Below are 19,514 nucleotides of genomic sequence, written 5' to 3'. Positions count from 1 at the left end.
CGAAGTAGTCGCTCATTAACAACGCTGAAAGCTAGGACAACAGTAATTGTAGCAACAGAAGGAAACCTTGTGAAAATGTTGTAGTACCTGAAAAGCATTATTACACCAGCAGCACCGACTCAGTGAAACTATCATGTATTTTATTCAATCTCCCTACCCTGCCTCTCCGCAGTTAGTGGCAGCTTTCCGATTCTGTTGTCTGTTGTCACGCCGGTTACAAAAAAAAAAAAAAAAAAAAAAAAAAAAAAAAAAAAAAAAAAAAAAAAACTAGAAAGGCACTCCGTGAGCGCATACCTCCGCCAAGGCAGCGATTTTTGATTATTATTGATTATTGATTGATAATTGATCCAGATCACCACCAAAAACTAATCATCTCTTCCTTGGCCCACTTCTGACAGTTCCTGAAAATTTCATCAAAATCTGTCCATAACTTTTTGAGTTATGTTGATGACAGACAGACAAACAGACAAACAAGGGTTAAAACATAACCTCCTTGGCGGAGGTAAAAAGACCGTCACTTATCGAAATCTGTTTCTTTACTCTGGCGCGGTGCGGTCAAGCCAGAGTGCAGCAAATACTGCACGGATCGCGGCACATCACTGTCTCCCCCTCGATCACTAATTACTGTTTTATTTAATCGACTTAGATCTGACTTGCAAGAATTCCGCCAAATATTTTTGATTCCACCATGGAAAAGTTATGTGTCAAAAAAGTGTATAGTTTGATAGCTGGTTTGTAGGTTAAAACAAAACCTGTGTCGTACGAGCGAGTGTCCTGTATCACTCTGTTGATGTAGAGCTCGTGGAAGAAGCACCATACGAGACACTACTGTGGAATCACTGAGCAGGAAAACGATGCTTGCTACGTACAGGGATCGCTACTTAAAGAGAGCCATAAAAAGCATTATTCTATTAGTATCAAAACAGATAGATTCCAAGCAGGTGTGTTATTACGCCAGTGGGCGATGAGGTCTCAGGACAAAGTGAAGTAGTAACCTGGGCCGGTGGACTTCTTGGGCCATTTTCAGGGCCATGGTAGTTTCTGGTTGCCTAACACATGCCAAAGCCATAGAAGTACCTGTTTACGGCTAGAAAAGTGATTCCATTTGACGCTGGTGTTAGCCTATTGACCTACCTGCTTACAAAGACGGGAACGTGCTTAAATTATCTGACTTCATGATCACTTTAGTCTTTACACGTACTTCTCAAATACAAAGTGACATATTCTTCCCGAAAACAACATGTAAGACGTTGAAATTTGGGATTTGTAGTAAGTCTGATTTTAGTTGTCGTTGGAAGGATATTTTCTTGTAACATCTGATGAAATTCCTTGCTGGGTTCGTCTGTTTTAATTAAACTTTATTCCCCTAACACATGCATGGACAATTAAAACACAAATACAGCCATTACAGTCATTATGCCATTATTACTAACAATAACAATAGTTTGAAGACAATTAATAGAAAATTCCGCAACTTTGCCTTGACGCCCAAGACAATGCGTACATACCTACATGACATCAGTATAGTGCAGCAAGCATGGGTTTTTTAAGTACTTGAACTTATTTTGTCACATCAACAAATACATTTCCACACAACATCTCACTATTTCGAAAGAAAATCACCCACAGAAATACTGCTAAAAGCACCAAGTGGTAAATCACATTTGGAGAAAATATCTTTATCCAAAATGGTGAGATGGGCAAAAAGAGGGGGGATGGGCGTGTCCCTCCCAGATCTTTGGCACCGCCCCCGTATCTAAACCCCCAATCAGATGAAAACTGTCATGACTCTTTGCCGTTCATCAACTAACCTATGACACATTTCGTAGACCGGAAATTAATTTACTGATTATCATTTTGACGCGTTTTGTCTGTACTAAAAACGTCACAGTCAAGCTCTATTAACCTTGGTCGTTTTCGTTCACGTCTTACACCTAAATGCAACCCCCCCCCCCCCCCCCAAAAAAAAATAGAGAGAGATAAGTGGATGGTTTAAAGGATTCCTTTAATTTATCCAAAGTCCCTGTATGTCTTAAAGACTATATCTAATAGAATGCTAAGTCTGTGTCAATTTGTAAAGATAAAAATACCAGGATGCCACTTTTCGAGCAGACAACAAGTCTTTCGAACAATAACACCTGTTGTGTGCAACATTGCTGAACTAAGGCCACTAAAGACACACAGTTGTTTTCAACACAGATCTTTGTTAAGCAGATTTAAGCTGCAAAGAGTAGGGTAATCACAGCCTTGTTAAACTAATTTAGAGTAATGCAAGAAGGTCCTATATCGTGTTTCAGGTGAATCATGACGAAATAACAAAAGGTAAACTGACTCTCCGGCGAATACAAAAGGCACGCGCTGTGATGTGAGCAAAGAATCGATAGTTCTCCATGCATCCAATTGCGTCAGCGACAGAGCTCTAGCTTTAAAAGGCAGCGACTTCCAACCGTCGCCCACTTTGCTGCATCGACCTGGGAACTCTCAGTATTTACAATTCTCTTTTCTATGAGTTGAGACGCATCAAAACTGTTCGGCATACTATTAGTTTTCAATACTAAAACAGCAGACGACAACAAGAGCCAATCAGAGGACACTACAGAGCCGCGTGAAAATATATTCGTTACTGCGCTTACGTTCCGTCATTTAAAAGAAGAAACCTTATAGAATCTGAAGTCTTTCTACTAACTGGATTCGAGGATAAAAAGTAAGTAGTATATGCTTTTAGTGATTGCTCAAACGCAGGAACAATGAAGTGTATTTAGTCCATAAAAGCAAAAAATCTTTAAAGCACAGTGTTCTTACCGTGAAATTTTTCAAAGGCGTTTTTTTAGCGCCGGTTTGAAGTAAATTCTATTCTAGCTTTAAATGTAAGAAAGGGCATCAACGAGTGGTATTTCGAATGAAGGGTTCTTCAAGGAAAGATATATCATAGTATTATTGGCGCATATACGCTTGCGGGGAAGTCAAACGTTTTCTTTTCTCTTAAAAGATAAAAAGATTATTACGATTCTAGCTGATGATAAATTTTAACCCTAGGCAGTATAGAATAATTTGATACGAATGAAGAAAATGACCTAAGGAAGCGCCGCATTGATTTCTATATTTTCCCTAAAAAAGCCAGAAGAAATTTTGAGCATCAACAGTAAATCAGGTTGCGTTGGCAAAGACCAACTGGCTTGTTATAATAATAATAGATTAAATGACAGGTGTAAAGTAAAAAAAGATGATTATATTATACTTTTAGAGCTGCCAGTTCCTTAAAGCGATAAAACGTTTCTTAAAATGAAATCATTGGTAAAACAAAAAGGTATTGGAGGCATAAGTGCGTATTTCTTGGAATCGGTTGATGGATGCTTGAGACGACTCTGCTCCAATAACGCCTAACACCAAGGACTGTAGAAGTTTATGCTTGAAGTCTGATGAATGCACTTGTCAGTTAACTTGAGTGATATAGACGTTTCCTGGAATTGACTTTTTCAAACCTTTCTTAAAAGGGAACCATAATGAAATGGAAAAAAATACCGGTTGTAATGCAATTGTAACAGAACAGACAAAAAGTACGTTACGAGATTTAATGAAGTAGCCAGGACCAAAATTTGACGGAACGGATCAGAAAAACTAGACTTGTTTGCACTAGAGTAGAGTAGGCTAGACTAGATTAGAGCTAAATAATGAAGAGTCGACTAGAATATAACAGAACAGACATGAATAGACCAAGTACTAGCCGATGATGTACCTTCAAGCGATAATGAACCGTCAGCGCTCAAATAAAGTCATGTATATATAAGGGTTGGGTTAGGCATTCAGTCTTGATTTCGCTTACGCGTGGTAATTGAAATGTCTTTTTGACGCCAAAAACTGATATGTAATTGTATTTCAGTCGACTTAGTTAACGTATTTGACACAAAGTTGACGGTAAAATGTGGCAGAACTTGTGTTATTCTGTAACCTGCGGCAGTTTTCGTAGAGAAATGACTTGCTCATAGGCAGTTGGTGTTTTTCTCACCCAAATTGACTTTTTAGCTGGCGCATACATCTTGATTACAAATGCCACGAGCGTCCTTATTATAAAGAATTGCATTTTAACACATTCACAAAGAATCAGGATAAATCTCCAAGTAAAATGATATTTTATATTCCATGAGTGTTAGGTTGATGCTTGTCATCTGTCATCGTTTTGTCAATGTTTGCCGTATTGGTATAGAAATAGGCAGAGTAGGATTGTGCAATATTGGAATGAGAGTGAACCACGTCGGTACGAACAGGGCACAATAGAATAGAATAGACAGTAGGACTGAATACAGTAAAACAGCATTTAGAAGATTTGGAAATTAACTGCATTCTGCTATCTGTTAAACCAATTATGGATTGCCAATCATCTCCCCACAAAGTTACCAAAATCGGTCTAAATTGAGACTTCAAATCGCAATTAAACAGTCTCAAAAGAAATTTGTGGGTTCTTGGTAGTCCGTTTGTTCCTACTCTTTTAAAATATGCATTGATTTGCATGTTTTTAATCATGTGAATGCAATATAGCCTAATCTGAGAACGGAACCAAATAAATGCCCAGCATCTGAATGTTACAAACGCCTTCGACGATTAATTCAGTCATGGTAAGTTGAGCCAAAATATGTAATTCGGTCTTGGTTTTCAGTTCATAGGTAAAGAAGTACTTAAGTTTCCGATCATTGGCAGCCATTGTGAATTGTGAAAAAAAAGCTCAGAGATAATGCAGTCGCTTTGGTGCCAGAAATCATTCAGAACACTTATCTTTAAAAAAAAACGATATAGTAAATATCGTGGTAGTATACCCTATGAGGCCTATGGGGGTGACCATTCCTTCAGATTATTCCATTAATTGCACATCATCCATACACAACTTACTTGTGCCGTGGTATATGTACAAAAAAACAAAATGCATGTTTTATAGAAGTAGGCAATTTTTTCCTCATTATTGGAATAAAAATCGGATTGTTTCATAGATTAAGCATATGAAGGATATTTTTACTTCTAATTGCACTGTAATGAAATAATTTATATTGATTACACTTATAATGTGCATGACGAACAGACTAGTTTGTCGCCTGTTTAGGGCCATTAGATTACGAGTATTGTTTAAAGTAGAATTATAGCTCTGTCTCGCCACGCAGTGTTTGTTTGTTGACTTTATCTGCGACCTTCTCCTTTCGTAACGCTAATTACAAACCTGTATGGCTTATCCAATTGTAAAGAAAAATCAACAATAAACGTCTGCATGAAACTGTCTATGTATTGCTGCAGAAGCCGTCTACTATTATTGCTCTTAGTTTTATTTGCGATAGAGATGTCCTTCGAAAATGGTAAAGGCGATTTCCAAAATGAAAAAAAAAAATCGAATCAACTTCCTTCTGATTTACTCCATGTCATTATTGCTTTTTTGAATAAATAAATGGCTTAAAGAGAAGAAAATGGAATCCCATAAGGTTTTTTTTAACAAGCCAAGTTCCAGGAGAACCAGAAGCAAACGAATATCTACTTTCCTGGCGCTAAATTGGAACTGATTTCGAATGTGATAATAGAAAATAAACGTGACATATGGACGCAAATGCAATGATTACTTATACATTTCACTATAGCTACAATGTTTCTAGCTATCATGTTTGATTGATTCTGTTTGTTTGTTTGTTTGTTTGTTTGTTTTTGCGACTTTATGGTATTTCAATTATCGGAATATTACACAAACTGACACCTTCACTTTCTGGTAGAATGTCTTCACTAGGGTTGTGTGTGAGGATTATTAGCAGCAAGCCATATAACCCATACCTTGTGGCGCCCCCACCATTTTGTCACGAAAATGTCCAGTTGGCCTTCAGTTAATTAGAGACCATATTTTCTATTTTTGTGTTCTTTTCTATGTTCTTTTTATGTTTAGGTAGGCAAAATTTGCGGTGTTAATGGAACATGTCGCAATATTTCTTTTTTATAATTGCAAAAGATGGATATGTATTTTTTTTTTTTTTGGTCTATTGAAGATAAAAAGTTTATCACATTTACCAACGCTGCTTTCGATCAGACGCAGAGATGAAGAGAAATAAAAATAGTTTTTATAGAAGCGCTCAAGTAGTCAAGTACCACTGCGATGTAGTGCCAAGCACAGCATTTAGTCTTTCAGTCTGGTTAGCTGAGGATGCAATTTTCTGTCTGCGTATCGTGGAGGACTTATCTGAGAAAGTGCGAAACTGACAGTTTAAATGTGGGAATTGACAACTTGATCAATTTTCATGTCGGATTCTCGACTGCCGTGATTGCTGTACTTTAATTTCGGGCTGAAATGCACTGTTACTGGGCTTACGCCATGGCTCAAAGTGAAGACGGAGTGTCAAGTATCCTTTTCACCCTTTCCCATCCTGTCCCTTGTTAGTCGTTTAATACGAGTCGATCGCAGAGAATACAAGCATGGAGGAAGGGATACTTTAGTTTATATAATTAAATAACGGTCAGAAGTACTTTTTACCACGTAGGTCAGGTAGTTTTGTATAGTTTTCTCATAAAAATTTTCCTTAAAACCAATAATTATACATGATCAAACTACAGTACAGCGTGCATGGCTCATCAATTATTTCAGCCCATGTTAAAAGAGAAGGTTGTGTCTTATTGCAGCAAAAAGTCAGAACCAACTTAAAACGTATCGATATTGACAGCCTGTGGGGCGTATTGCTGTCATCACTTTATTGCACAAAACATAGATTTTGTCTGAGGGAAGAAGACGAACAATTGTGAGGAATGCTCCGGGACGAAGTAGGGTTCAAATCTCATGGCTCTCGGGCGACATTTTAATATCATTGAACGTTACCAAGAGGAGTGAGAAGGTCCTGGATGCCGTGGGATCGATTGTACAGAAATTGAATACAATTAAAATACAGTTTAATGCATTGCCTCAGAACAATGCTATCCCCCCTCCAGTCAAAACTCCGCTTAACTTTCTTGACAGAATGAACCAATCTAATTGTATTTTCACGGAAGTAAAGGGCAATGTTAAGAATATTTTTTGTTAATCTGCCTTGTTTTTACGTTTTGTTTTCTATTTAAACCTGAGTTAGTTTTACAGACTCAATTGAATGCAAAAGATGGGTGTTTGAATTCCCGAACGTGTTTGCCTCGAATAAATAAGTCGTATGCATCCAGATACAAGACGTGCCGGAATGGCATTCATTTGCCGATTGCATCCAGCTGCACTGCCTGATTGAGGCAATGATCGGAAGACATCTGCATTTGATTTCCACGCATTAATCCTTCAGCCAGTTTTATGCGTCTTCGGGATCTTTCAGCCAGTATATACTTATATAAAAACAATTTACAGCATCACGGTCTTTATCCCAAAGATAAGACGCAATTTAGTGCATCCCAAACCAGATAAACGCTCTTACGTCGGGATCTATGGCGTTGGCTTTCAACAGATATCGATATATCAGTAAGGCACTCGATTAACTCATTCAAATAATGACACTCTTTAGTTAATGGCCTTGAAACTTCCTCAGCGTTTTAATGGAAGGTTCTGTTCACCCCCCCCCCCCCCCCGCCTCTACCCCTGCCACCCCCTCCGCCTCTGCATTCAGTGGGGGTGATGTATGTGCCATTTGTAGTCATGAATCGAAGTAAATCTTTTCAAACGGTTTGGGTTTCTCTCTGGGACAATTACTGCATCCTGAATTAACTATAAAAATCACTTTGCATTAACAAAAAAGAATGGGAAAGATTTGTCCGAAAGGTATGGAAAATGTTTTGGGGACCTTGACAAATGGGCCAAATGGTTTAAGTACGATCCATCCAAATAGATCAGACGATTGCCCAAATTGCGCAGACGATCAGCTTAATGCACCGGGCTATCTTCTGTGACGTTAGCGGGGCACTCAAGCTGAAACAAACTGTTACTAGCTATTAGAGGGTGCTAATGGAGAAATAGAGTTATCATGTCGCCAAGTCAAGGTATTTTATGCCAGATGAAATGCATCAAACGATTTTATTGCTCACTTAGAGATAGGAGAAGCCAAGTGATGTTGAAAGAAGATTCAATGGCTTCTACGTGCGCAGTGGCAATGATTGGCTTTGAAACCCTAAATTTCTTGCTGCATTACTGTTGGCTGTGTGGAAAATGCCCTTGAAATTCAATTAGCACGCAAGTTTATGACGCTGTGTTCCGCCACCAATTCCGTGTTTTATAACTAGGGAATTCATAAACTTCGTTCATTTATTCGTTTAGTATAGTTCACACGATTACTCGTTCATTATTTATGATTTATAATTGTGTGCACTCCTTTGTTCATTGGTGTCATTAGCAAATATAACTCATTTACTATTTCCAATCTGCTTGCTTACTACAGAAAAACAAAATACTGTTACATTATCTTCCGTATGCACCAATCCCGGACTCGTTTCAGTCAGATGCCTTACAGGGCCTCTTTATTTGTTCCAGTAAATGTCTTATGCTACAAGATTGGGTCTAATTTTCATAATTAGATAATGCAAGAAAATTGAAGGTGTGGAATCTGGTAAATTGGTATCCTAAGTATCTCGCAAGATGAATAATTACTTCCGCCTGTGTTTGTCTGATTATCTGTTTGTTCGTCACCAGCTTACCTTAAAAAGTTATGGAATTTGAAAATGTTCATGATAGGCTTACTTAAAAATGATTAGATTTTGGTGATGACCCATTAAATAATCAATATTTAATTATTAGTTAATATTTATTGTTTTTCTGAGTACTTTTCTAGTTTCTGTTTGTATTAACTTCTTTTACACTCTACAACTTATGACAGAGCGCACTTAAACGGCCAATTTGCGTGAATTCTCCCACCAAATTTCACCGACCTTATGAACAGTGAAAGCACGTTTGTGTGTGTGAACTGTGCATTGGTTGATACCAATACGCCATATCGGATGAAACGTTTACTTTGTTGAATGCAATCTACTGGCTTCAGGACTTTAGTACCTAAGATATGTTACTGCGTTGCACTATTATATTGCAAAGTGTCCATATTTCGCTCTTGAATTGAGAAACTCAACGCTTCCAATCTGACAGCACGCAATAGAGACAATGCACGCAGTATGGAAAAAAAGTTGATTGACCTACGATCAAATTACATCTAATTGCAAATAAGTTATTATCCAGTTTCGTGATAGTAAGGAAAATTGCTAAAACTCAATGCTAGATAGTATATAGCCATTGTTCGTGTAATCGACCTATCGGTCTATTGGATCCCATGCACTCCCTTAACACATAGCTGGAACAATGCCCAAACAGATTAATGAAATATGTTTATCTCCCCTCGAGAAACAGGATAACTTTCAATGGAACGGATGCAATGCCAGGCTCAGAGCTTACGTGTGAAATAACAGGGAAACGCGATTTAATTACTAGGCTCTTTCTTTATTTGCGTCTCCGGTGTAGTGTTCCTAATCCACGCTGCATTGTATTGTACGGTATATGACACTCAGGCTTTCTAGAAAGTTGTCGCAAAGCAGTTTCACGTTCTGTGTGAGATTTTACTGGTACCTATAACGTGACAAAAATATCACTGGCGAGAAACTTTCATATATTGGACCAGTTCTGGCTTTTGATAGTCAGTGCTAAAACTCCTTGACCGCTCGTACCTATTTCACATAATTTGCACACAAAGATTCTTACAGAACACAGAGGTGAAGCTTTAATGAACTGCATTCGAAACGGTTTCAACCCCCTCCAATTCATTATCTTTTGTGAAATTTCATTCAGCTGAGAAATGTAGGATTAAGAGATTCTAGTGCCCAACGATTTCACCTGGTTACCAGTGTAATATTAGAAACTTGCTCCAAGGCTCTTATCTTCGGGGAGCATTTGCTTCATACCTTAATGGACACCGTGCTTGGTTCAGAAGGATATAAGTCAATACGAAACAGCTGTCAGAGAACGATTATCGTATAAATCAACCAGGATTATGCATTTGCCTGCATGGCATTAGTCGCATGTCATCAGTTCTGCAAATATTAAGGATTTGACAGGGCAAGGGTATACATTTTTGTATAGCGAGAGTGTAGTATGGGTGGGTGGCTGTTCTATTCGTGGTGGTAATACCCCCTTTACACTGGACTGCGTCCTTTCTGCGACCATGAAATTTGGCATCGCTGTGGTCTTAATAAGGAGGCACAAGCATCGATTTTGTATCAGAATGAATGCTCAATGATCGGCCAGTTGTCGGCCGTAAAGTATTATAATTTTTTAACTCTCAAATGGGGCCGAACTGCTGGACGCAGAAAGGACGCCGTCCAGTGTAAAGGGGGCTTTAATGGACAAAGGGGCGAGTGGAAATATCCGTGAGAGCCCAAAACGAGGCTCTCAGTCCTGTGTGATGTCGTACGAGACTAGAAAAACGTGCGAGAATCAGCGTAAGGTGGGGTTAACTTTTTGGCAATAAGGGTGGAGGTCTGTGTCTCTAGAAAGTCGTCTTCAAAATCAACACAAATCTGACTCCCAAACCACGCTGAATCCGAGCATGTACAGTTGTGCTATAGAACTTAAGAGAAAACTACTATTAAAAATAAGTGGATCATAATGTCAGTTTTTATTTGTTGTCACACCGCACTCGTTTTAGTCACTATTTCTAATTCCACTCTACTCCAAGTCCAATTATTGTTCAGTTTTAAGTGAAATTTCGTACAACTGGCAGGCAAAAACAGTCACTGTTGGCTAATGCCTTCACCAATTGCGAATAATAAGTAAAATTGAATGAAATTAGTAAAAGCTAGGGAGTAACTGAGTGTAAGTTTCATTTCATTAAGAGTCAACAAGTGTAGTTTGTTTTCGTTTTAAGATAAGGCAGAAAATGTCAACGTCATATAGTTTTATTTGATTGGTAAATTTCATATTCAAATTGTACGTGAATAGCACATGCAAACCGAGTTTAGGTATGATCGCAGTGTGATGTAATTCAAGTAATACTTTAGAATTTCTAATAGAAAACAAGGCTTTTACAGTATTCCTAATAAGGAAATATCGAATGATGGACTGACAAATGAGAATAGAAAGTTCTTATTATCACGCGAGAGTCAATGTAACGAAAACAAGTTAGTTCGTGATCGTTGCGGAAAAAACATAATAAATTTAAATTTTTACAAAAAAATCGGTCGGTGAATAAATGTGTGAAAGCTCCTACTAATCGTGGTTGTCACTATAATATAAGTAACTTATTAGTGCTCGGGAGCCCTCAGAGCACACTATTCTAAACCTTCCCATATAATTGAAACTGTCATCAAAGATTTTCTCGTTTGTCAGAGAAATGGCACATCTTCTGAAGTTTTAAGATAAAAGACGGGCATATTTCCGGACGGCATAATTGCCCACATTAGAGATTGTGGTGAGAACTACGAAACAGTTGCCGAGCCGGGTATTATATCTCAATCAAAGACGATTTGTCTGTCCGTCACTCACTGATGTGACGGAAGTACTGGATTGATGGCGTGCTGGATGGATACATTACCGCACTTATCAAACTATAGGCGCAGTGGAAATATGAAGGGACAAACAGTGTATGTACAGTTGGACTATCACAGGGGAGGGGGTTATATTGAAGAACATACCGAGTTTTTAGTTGTAGATAGACAAAGGGCAATTAACGATCATCCCGGCGGACATTTTTAGACTTAAGTACCAAGCCTGAAGTAGTTTGGATGTTACTTAAATGATCCTGCTATTAGAGAAATGTATACCATGGATTCTTTCTGGACTACAGGTGCAATTCTAATTTCGCTTTAATACAAATACGCATTCGTAAAAAAAAAAAAAAAAAAAAAAAAAAAAAAAAAAAAAAAAAAAAAAAATCCTCTATCAGTGTGATTTAAGCAAGTCTTTATATTCTGTTTCTCATTATAAATATTCCTTCGAGGCATCATGAGCATTATATGTTTCAGTTGGAGCAACTTGTGAGAAAAAAAAAACACGTTTCAAGATGCATTAGAATATCAACATATTAGCGTCGGAAAAGCTGCTTTACATAATCCTTTCGCGATTATCTTTACCGTATGAAATTGTACACTTTTCTAGGCAACCCGATGAACCCAATTAAACGTTCTCTAGCAGCAACAGACAAATAAAACTTAAGAGAATGTAATAAACTTGTGATAAACTTAAGCTTTTATTCAAATAGCTTCGTCCTCTGGGCTTTTAACTCGTTAAACTGTCTTTAAAGACCTATAAAACCGATTAATCAAGTCAGTTACTGTTTCAAGGCAGTTTCCCTTCACGCAAACCTTTAACCATTTTACCCATCTGCCTTATTGGGCGGAATGTTCAAAATTGCTCATATATATTCAGTTTGGAGATAATTTGAAATGAAAGCAGAACTGTGCGCAGGTAATTAAGGCGGTGTAACTTATCAATCTTACAGATGACGTTAATAATTCGATGAAAACCCACAACAGTTGAAAGGAAATACGTTTTATTCAAGTAGCATGTAACATGGGTTCCAGATATCTATATCTTCCACCTATCGTCGTGTATTTTGTTTAAGGATCATTTGTTAAGGAATTCCTTTAGTTTATCTGTTTATTGTTTATGGCAGCCTTTTGAAGTTTATTTCACTGTAGATATAAGACGTTTATTACGACACCCCCTCAAGTAGATCACGCTTATATCTTAAACTTAAAACCTAAAGGTACTGAGTGAAAATTCCTGCTATAAAATATTTTTGCAATGTTTTAAATTCTACGAAGACGAAATGGTATTTATGTTTTTTTTTTATTAAAGTATGGTTAGGAAAGTAGGATCACTTTTGCTATTTGAAAACCAAAGGGCTCCAATTATACTTTTACGCATTTAGGGCAAATCGTGGTATCCTGAAAGCTTTATTGCTATAAAAATGCTTTAAGACGAGGCCGAGCATGGCCTCTGGTAACTCTACTCGGTATATCAACTCACATTTGGTGAAGTGACAAAGAAGCACCTAATTCTATCTCCCTTTCAATAAAATTCACTATGCAGGTGATTTTCAGCGTATCAGCATGACAGGCACAATTTTCTGTGACCATGGCACTGAATAAGAATAAGCCTTGAGTAGATTAGAGAGCATACGCCTTAATGCCTAAAAAATAATCGATCGCGAAAGATTGTGATCGAAATATGATTTCCAAACGATCAACTTATAAACTAATTTACATCTGACATCACTACGTGGTTAACGTGTTCTTATCTTTTGTATCATCTTTAATATCGGTGAAACGCCTATCAGTTGTCCTGAATTACGTGATCGAGTGAGTACATTATCGAGAAGTGCGTAATTACGAAGCCTAATCAGCTTTTTATAATTGCCTGTTAATTGGATCATATACTCGTTACGAGAGGATTAGTATTTGCTTCACTTAAGATGCAGTAGGTAGCGCTTAGAGGAACAGTAACGTAAGTATCTCTGTTCCTGGAGGAGCTCTTTGTAACCGACTCATTTCGCTTAAGTGGCAGTTTCAAAAGAATTTTAGCTCAATAACCTTCGTAAAATGTGTGCCATAAGACAGCACAGAGACAGACGTTTAATACTTGATTTGTTTTATTATCTGTTAGTGAGGAATGTTGGAACAAAACGTAACTCTTAGTTGTTTCCCTTTGCAGCTTAATTACGATTCCTAATCCACTGCATCGTAAACCACACTCGTTTATAATTATACACTCTTATTCGCTCTGCAAGTCTATGTAATTACAAAGCCAACACGTGGGAGGTTTCGTAATCTTTTGTTGATTATCCCAAATTGATCTTTATAATGTCGGTAAACTTCAGAAAATATAAGCCGTTGTCAAATTGATCTCCAAGTGCAAAGTCAAACGTCAAATTCTTACATCAGTGATAAAAACCTTTAATTATTGTAGCCCTTTCGTTTGGTCCATATTTGTGAGTCGACCAAAATCTGTTCTAAAAGCGGTCTCAAGACCAATGTAATGTAGACTTTATTAAGGGCCAGTTGCATTTCCTCATCAAAATATGTGCTTCAAAAATAACAGAAACAGATTTCTGGTATCCGATTTGTTTTCATTCAATGATCATTGAGAACTATAAGCCAAAGCCAAATTATAAGAAACAAGTCAATGTTTAAAAAACTCAGATTGTTACGCCCTTGTGTCTAAAATATTGTTGTGATAATGTTGCGGCAGTTTCTATGGTTACCCATTATTTGTCCTCCCCCTTCTATTCACAAAATTTAAAATAGGAATCGTAGACATTTTCAAAGCAGATTGCATTGGAAACTTAATTATCCACCTTATTGTAAATGAAACGGCTTCACTCTTTGCCAAAAATTTAACATGCAATCCTTTTAGATGCACGCACCATGATTTCAGCAACACAAGGTTCAAAGATCTTTGCAGGTGTAAATGCTGAATGGACACTATTCTTTCCTCTGAAAAATACTTTGTTTTCAACTTTAAAAAAAAACTTCTTTGAAATATCAACTTGGTGAAACATCTAAGGAGTGTTGTATACAAACAGAGATATTCAAACAGGCTGGGATTACGCCTTGTTGACTTGCAAAAGTCATGATGCTCATACAATGTATTAACTATCACAACAAAGCCAATAACTGACGAAAAGTCAAAAGTCAGCTGATCTGTTATACACTGTGGGTTAGCAGTATTGAAGTATATAACATTATACCGACCTTTTATGAATGAATGAATGAATGAATGAATGGACGTAAACTTGCTCGGCGCAGTAAAATACATGTGACACAAAGTAACGATCAAGTTTCGATCAAGCTATCGGCACGTCCTTCACCTTCAGTGGTGACAATGCGACCTTGGAATAAGACAAAATGCACCTGCTCACGGGTTAGGGGGTTAGGAGCTGGTTCAGAAAGCGACCATCAGATAAAACTTCAATTTCGTTCTGGTTCACGGTCCGAGTGTCAAGCCGGAAATATTGTAGGGGAAATTTTTTCGACAGCTACGTAGGTTGATTGCTACGTACAGCTATTTTTTATCTCTGATTAAATTGGGGATTCTTGGTGCTGCAGCTCGCGTCAGGATTGTTTTATGTCTCTGTTGTTACCAAGAAGGAGTAAATGAACCGACCATTTCCTTTGTTTGCGATCTAGAAGTAATTTCCTCGTAGAGATTTGAGAAAAAGATAACATTTTGTCTGGAGCGCGGTTTGAACTTCCGCAGTTGGGTACCATCTATAGGGCTTGGCATGAAGCGTTGTCCGGGCACTGAGCGGACTGCCAGTAGTCAATTATTGAAACATCTGACCTTGTTAAGACCCAATAAATTGGACAGGTACCTGTACAGATCTATGGATTCAATATATTAAAGCATGAAGCAAAACTTTCATTTCCTAATGATTTTTGAGACGATTTGTCCAATTTAGTCATGTGACCAAGAGGTTTCTGAAGAATATGTTCAAGTTTCCAGTAAGACAATTGACGATTAAAGCACTTCTTTTTATTTGTGAACAGACCAATGCAAAATAAACTGAAAATTAAGATCACTAAACAGGTTATCGTTATGATTCGACTCCAAACCTTTCAAATATCCTGATTAAAATGTGTTTATTTCTTGGTGTTATTGTTGTTGTGATATGCTTGACTTTCGGTTTAGACTTTACCGCAAATAATGACAGGCCAAAACATTATGGTAAACACAAAATGTGAACATGTGCTACTTCCTTATATATCGTATTAGGACACACACAAAAGACACACTCTCTCTCACTTTTTCTTTCTGTCTCTCTCTCCGTCTCTCTCTCTCTCTCTCTCTCTCTCCGTCTCCCTCTCCGTCTCTCTCTCACACACTCACACACACACACACACACACACACACACACACACACACGTATAGCGTTAAAGCGTCCTTGAAGTACAGTGTCTACTCTCATTCCAGATAATGGACCAGACTCGACTGTTTCTGTGGGCTTGTTTCCTGTGTTCCGTGGTGCTAACGGCAGCGGTATTTGGAGACGCAGAAATTAGTGGTAAGACACTTCAAACACTTAAACTCCAAGAGACTGATTCTTTCCGTAACAAGAAGTTTGAGGATGGCCAAATCCTAGATGTTTATTATGACACACACACATACACACACACACACACACACACACACACACGCGGGAGCATCGATACATTTACAATATCTGTTTTTATTTAGACACTTTAAAGACATATGGTTCCGATTGTGTTCAGTAACCACAGTGTTGAAACATCGTCATTTGTGGCCGCCTTCACTGAGTGTTATCTGCGGATTTCTGTCGAGCACTGATCTAATTACGCTGAACTAATTAAAATGACATGAATATTTCGTATCCTTTGCACCTTTTCCCATTATTCTTTTAGACAGAGATTTGGTTCGCAGTGTATGATTAATCGGTCTATTTAAAAGTCAATACGAAAGTATTGACATGTCATAAATTTACTTTAGTCTATCATTATGCCTGCGTGGCTTCAAAAACATTTAAAATTAGGAATTAAGCCACGGTGTATTACGACTTGTTTTCTTGTTTACTTTTTAGAAGATATCGGGGCTTTCAAGAGGGGGCCAATCTGGAGGTATGGAAAACGAGGCATGTGGCGGTATGGGAAGCGTGGCGTTTGGCGTTATGGAAAACGTGGAATTTGGCGCTACGGAAAACGCGGAATGTGGCGGTACGGCAAACGAGGCCCTGAGGACGAGGAGATGACGTCAGACGATCTGGAGCCAATCAGTGAACTTGATACACCCGACGACAAGAAGGCAATGCTCAGATGGGGAAAACGCGTATTCCATTTTGGAAAAAAATCAGACGAAAGTAGTCAGTGAACATAGCAAAAGACGCCAACCAATATATTCGCAGTGTAGTTCCTTTTGAAATTAAAGAAAAAAATAATTAATTTAAAAAATCCAATTTTTTCTTCTGGCTTGCCATTTGTTCTACAGGCTTTTGGGTCATTTGCTCTTACTTCAGATGCCTAAGGCACAGATAAGAACTGCGTGTTTTGTATCTGTAATTTTTATCTTGGGAGGATACCTAAAAATTGCAGATCCCTCTCTTAACGGGGATTTTAAACAATCTAGTGTGGCTGAGGATGGTCGGGAAAGAGGACAAGAAACAGCTCCTTCAACCATCGCGTTTGTAACAGATATAAATTGACACTTTATAAGATAAAAGAACAATTTTATCAGGTACACTGGCATATTTTCTATTTATTGAGAGATCTATCTCATTTTTACATGTACATAAGTATGCATCTTTATTTACAAAAAAAAAGTTCATTAGGTGACTTACCCATTGAAGTCCCTTGTAGAAAAGTAACACTAAGATATTTTCGAAAGCTGCATTAAATGAAATTTTAGAAGATTGATAACTTTTCCTTTGAAGCGACCAAGTGATTTTTGTTCAATATCCACGTGTAAGGCTGTTCCTTTGGGTATCCCATACACACACAGAGTAAAAGAATTTTCTCATCTAAATCTCCTCTTTTCTCTCTAAAACTTCAAAAGAACAATTGTTGACGTCAATTTATAGTTTTTATACTGTTAAAAAAAGCAGTGAACGTTCTGTGTTCCCAGAGCACAGTGAGCCTTTAAATGACATTTGTACAAGTTGAAATACACTTCAAAATGCAGTTTGTTATAAAAGTGATACTATACACATTTTGGTCGTAAGCGAATGGAAATAAACTTCCAGTACTCAACAAATAAACATTGTCCTTTTATATTAAAGACAAATCCAGCATGAGTGTAATGTCTGTGAGTGCGACAGGGCCTACGCGCGTGCTTGAGAGCGTGCCATTTTGCGCGTGTTTGGGAGCGTGTCATTTTTTTTTTTTTTTTTTTTTTTTGCATCACAACTATCAAAATGATCACACAATTATCAAAATGATCATGAAAATTTACTATTTACACTAAAGCTGAGTGTTTTATCTTTGTAAAAAGCACCGTGACTTATTGCAAAAGCAAGACTGTAGTTTGGCGTGTACACAGTTACCAGACGAACGCTGCATTCAGATAACATGTCTTTCGGAAATCACCACTGACAGAGTGTCTGGCGAACTAAAAGGAAACCCAATATGGCGCTGACAAGACCCACATATATACCTCATTCAGTTCTGCAAGCTGCCAACAGCGATTTGTTTTGCGCTGCCTTGCACACCAAGGCTGAATAACACACTGGCGAAAGTGATATTATGGAACAGGAGAACAAATAGCGCAGGTGCTATTTAAAAAAAGTGAATGACTAGAAAAAGATTGGTGACACGCACTTTTACGACTAGCTAATGCCGTAGGCTGTTTTATGTGACCTTGGTGTTGAAAAGAGAGAGAGAGAGAGAGAGAGAGAGAGTTATTAAAACATGAGAGAGAGAGAGAGAGAGAGTTATTAAAACATAAGAGAGAGAGAGAGAGAGAGAGTTATAAAACATAAGAGAGAGAGGGAGGGAGAGAGAGAGTTATAAAACATAAGAGAGAGAGACAGAGGGAGAGAGAGAGTTATAAAACATAAGAGAGAAAGAGAGAGAGGGAGAGAGAGAGAGTTATAAAACATAAGAGAGAGAGAGAGTTATTAAAACATGAGAGAGAGAGAGAGACAGAGAGAGAGAGAGAAAGAGGGAGAGAGAGAGAGAGAGATTAAAACAAGAGAGAGAGAGAGAGAGAGAGAGGGAGAGAGAGAGTTATTAAAACATAAGAGAGAAAGGGAGAGAGAGAGTTATTAAAACATAAGAGAGAGAGAGAGAGAGAGAGAGTTATTAAAACATAAGAGGGAGAGAGAGGGAGAGAGAGAGTTATAAAACATAAGAGAGAGAGTTATTAAAACATAAGAGAAAGAGAGAGAGAGAGGGGGAGAGAGAGAGTTATTAAAACATAAGAGAGAGAGAGAGAGAGGGAGAGAGAGGGAGAGTTATTAAAACATAAGAAAGAGAGAGAGAGTTATTAAAACATAAGAAAGAGAGAGAGAGTTATTAAACATAAGAGAGAGAGAGAGAGAGAGAGAGAGAGAGTTATAAAACATAAGAGAGAGAGAGAGAGAACAATACGTGGTCGACTAAGTACGACTACGTTTAAAAGGTTAGTAACCATTGACATTTGTGATTTGTGTCAACAGTGACAATTAGTTACTGAAGCAAGTACCAATGGGATTGTCGTGTCAACACTTTCATTTCTACTTTGACACAGAAAAGGTTAGATCCTGCCCAACGGCAAATGACGATAGCACGACAAGTCTCTACTTTCTTCAACTTCCGCTAGAACAATGCACGCGACCATATGTTGCTGTATTTGTGCGTATTGCAACCGCCATCCAAGGGCCTTCTTAGTCTTCTCTAACTGTCACTATTATGTAGGCCTATATTATGGGATTTGAACAGGAAACCAGATATGTATCCCTCTCTCTCTCTCTCTCTCTTTGCAAATAAAGGCTGTGTTTTACCGAAAGGGAAACCCGTGTATTTGTCTGAGGCAGAGTTTCGCTGTTGCCGTTGTCCCTTTGCAAAACAAATATCAACTTAAACATGCATTTTATTTTTTTCGTTCTTTTTTCTTCTTTTTGTAAAGT

General features: G+C 37.8%; 1 protein-coding gene across 1 annotated transcript; it reads left to right on the top strand.

The window, feature by feature from the left end:
- Positions 1-2,439: 2,439 nt before the first annotated feature.
- On the top strand, positions 2,440-17,434 carry LOC147760873 (uncharacterized). The gene is made up of 3 exons (XM_087018443.1): positions 2,440-2,704; positions 15,872-15,962; positions 16,497-17,434. The coding sequence occupies exons 2-3, from the start codon at positions 15,875-15,877 to the stop codon at positions 16,781-16,783; spliced, it is 375 nt and encodes a 124-aa protein (XP_086874569.1). The 5' UTR covers positions 2,440-2,704; positions 15,872-15,874; the 3' UTR covers positions 16,784-17,434.
- The last annotated feature ends 2,080 nt before the right edge of the window (positions 17,435-19,514 follow it).

The sequence above is a fragment of the Lingula anatina genome, chromosome 7 (genome assembly GCF_051362555.1).
Source record: "Lingula anatina isolate TDL-2025a chromosome 7, LinAna3.0, whole genome shotgun sequence".
Classification (NCBI taxonomy): Eukaryota; Metazoa; Brachiopoda; class Lingulata; order Lingulida; family Lingulidae; genus Lingula; species Lingula anatina.
The sequence above is the reverse complement of the archived record's forward strand: the minus strand, read 5'-3'. Positions and strand labels throughout refer to the sequence as shown.

What these genes read in the sequence shown, in the direction of transcription:
- LOC147760873 (XM_087018443.1), top strand. Translation starts at nt 15,875, where the DNA reads ATGGACCAGACTCGACTGTTTCTGTGGGCTTGTTTCCTGTGTTCCGTG. An exon ending in TGGAGACGCAGAAATTAGTG is followed by an intron (nt 15,963 to 16,496) that starts GTAAGACACTTC and finishes TTTACTTTTTAG; the next exon opens with AAGATATCGGGGCTTTCAAG.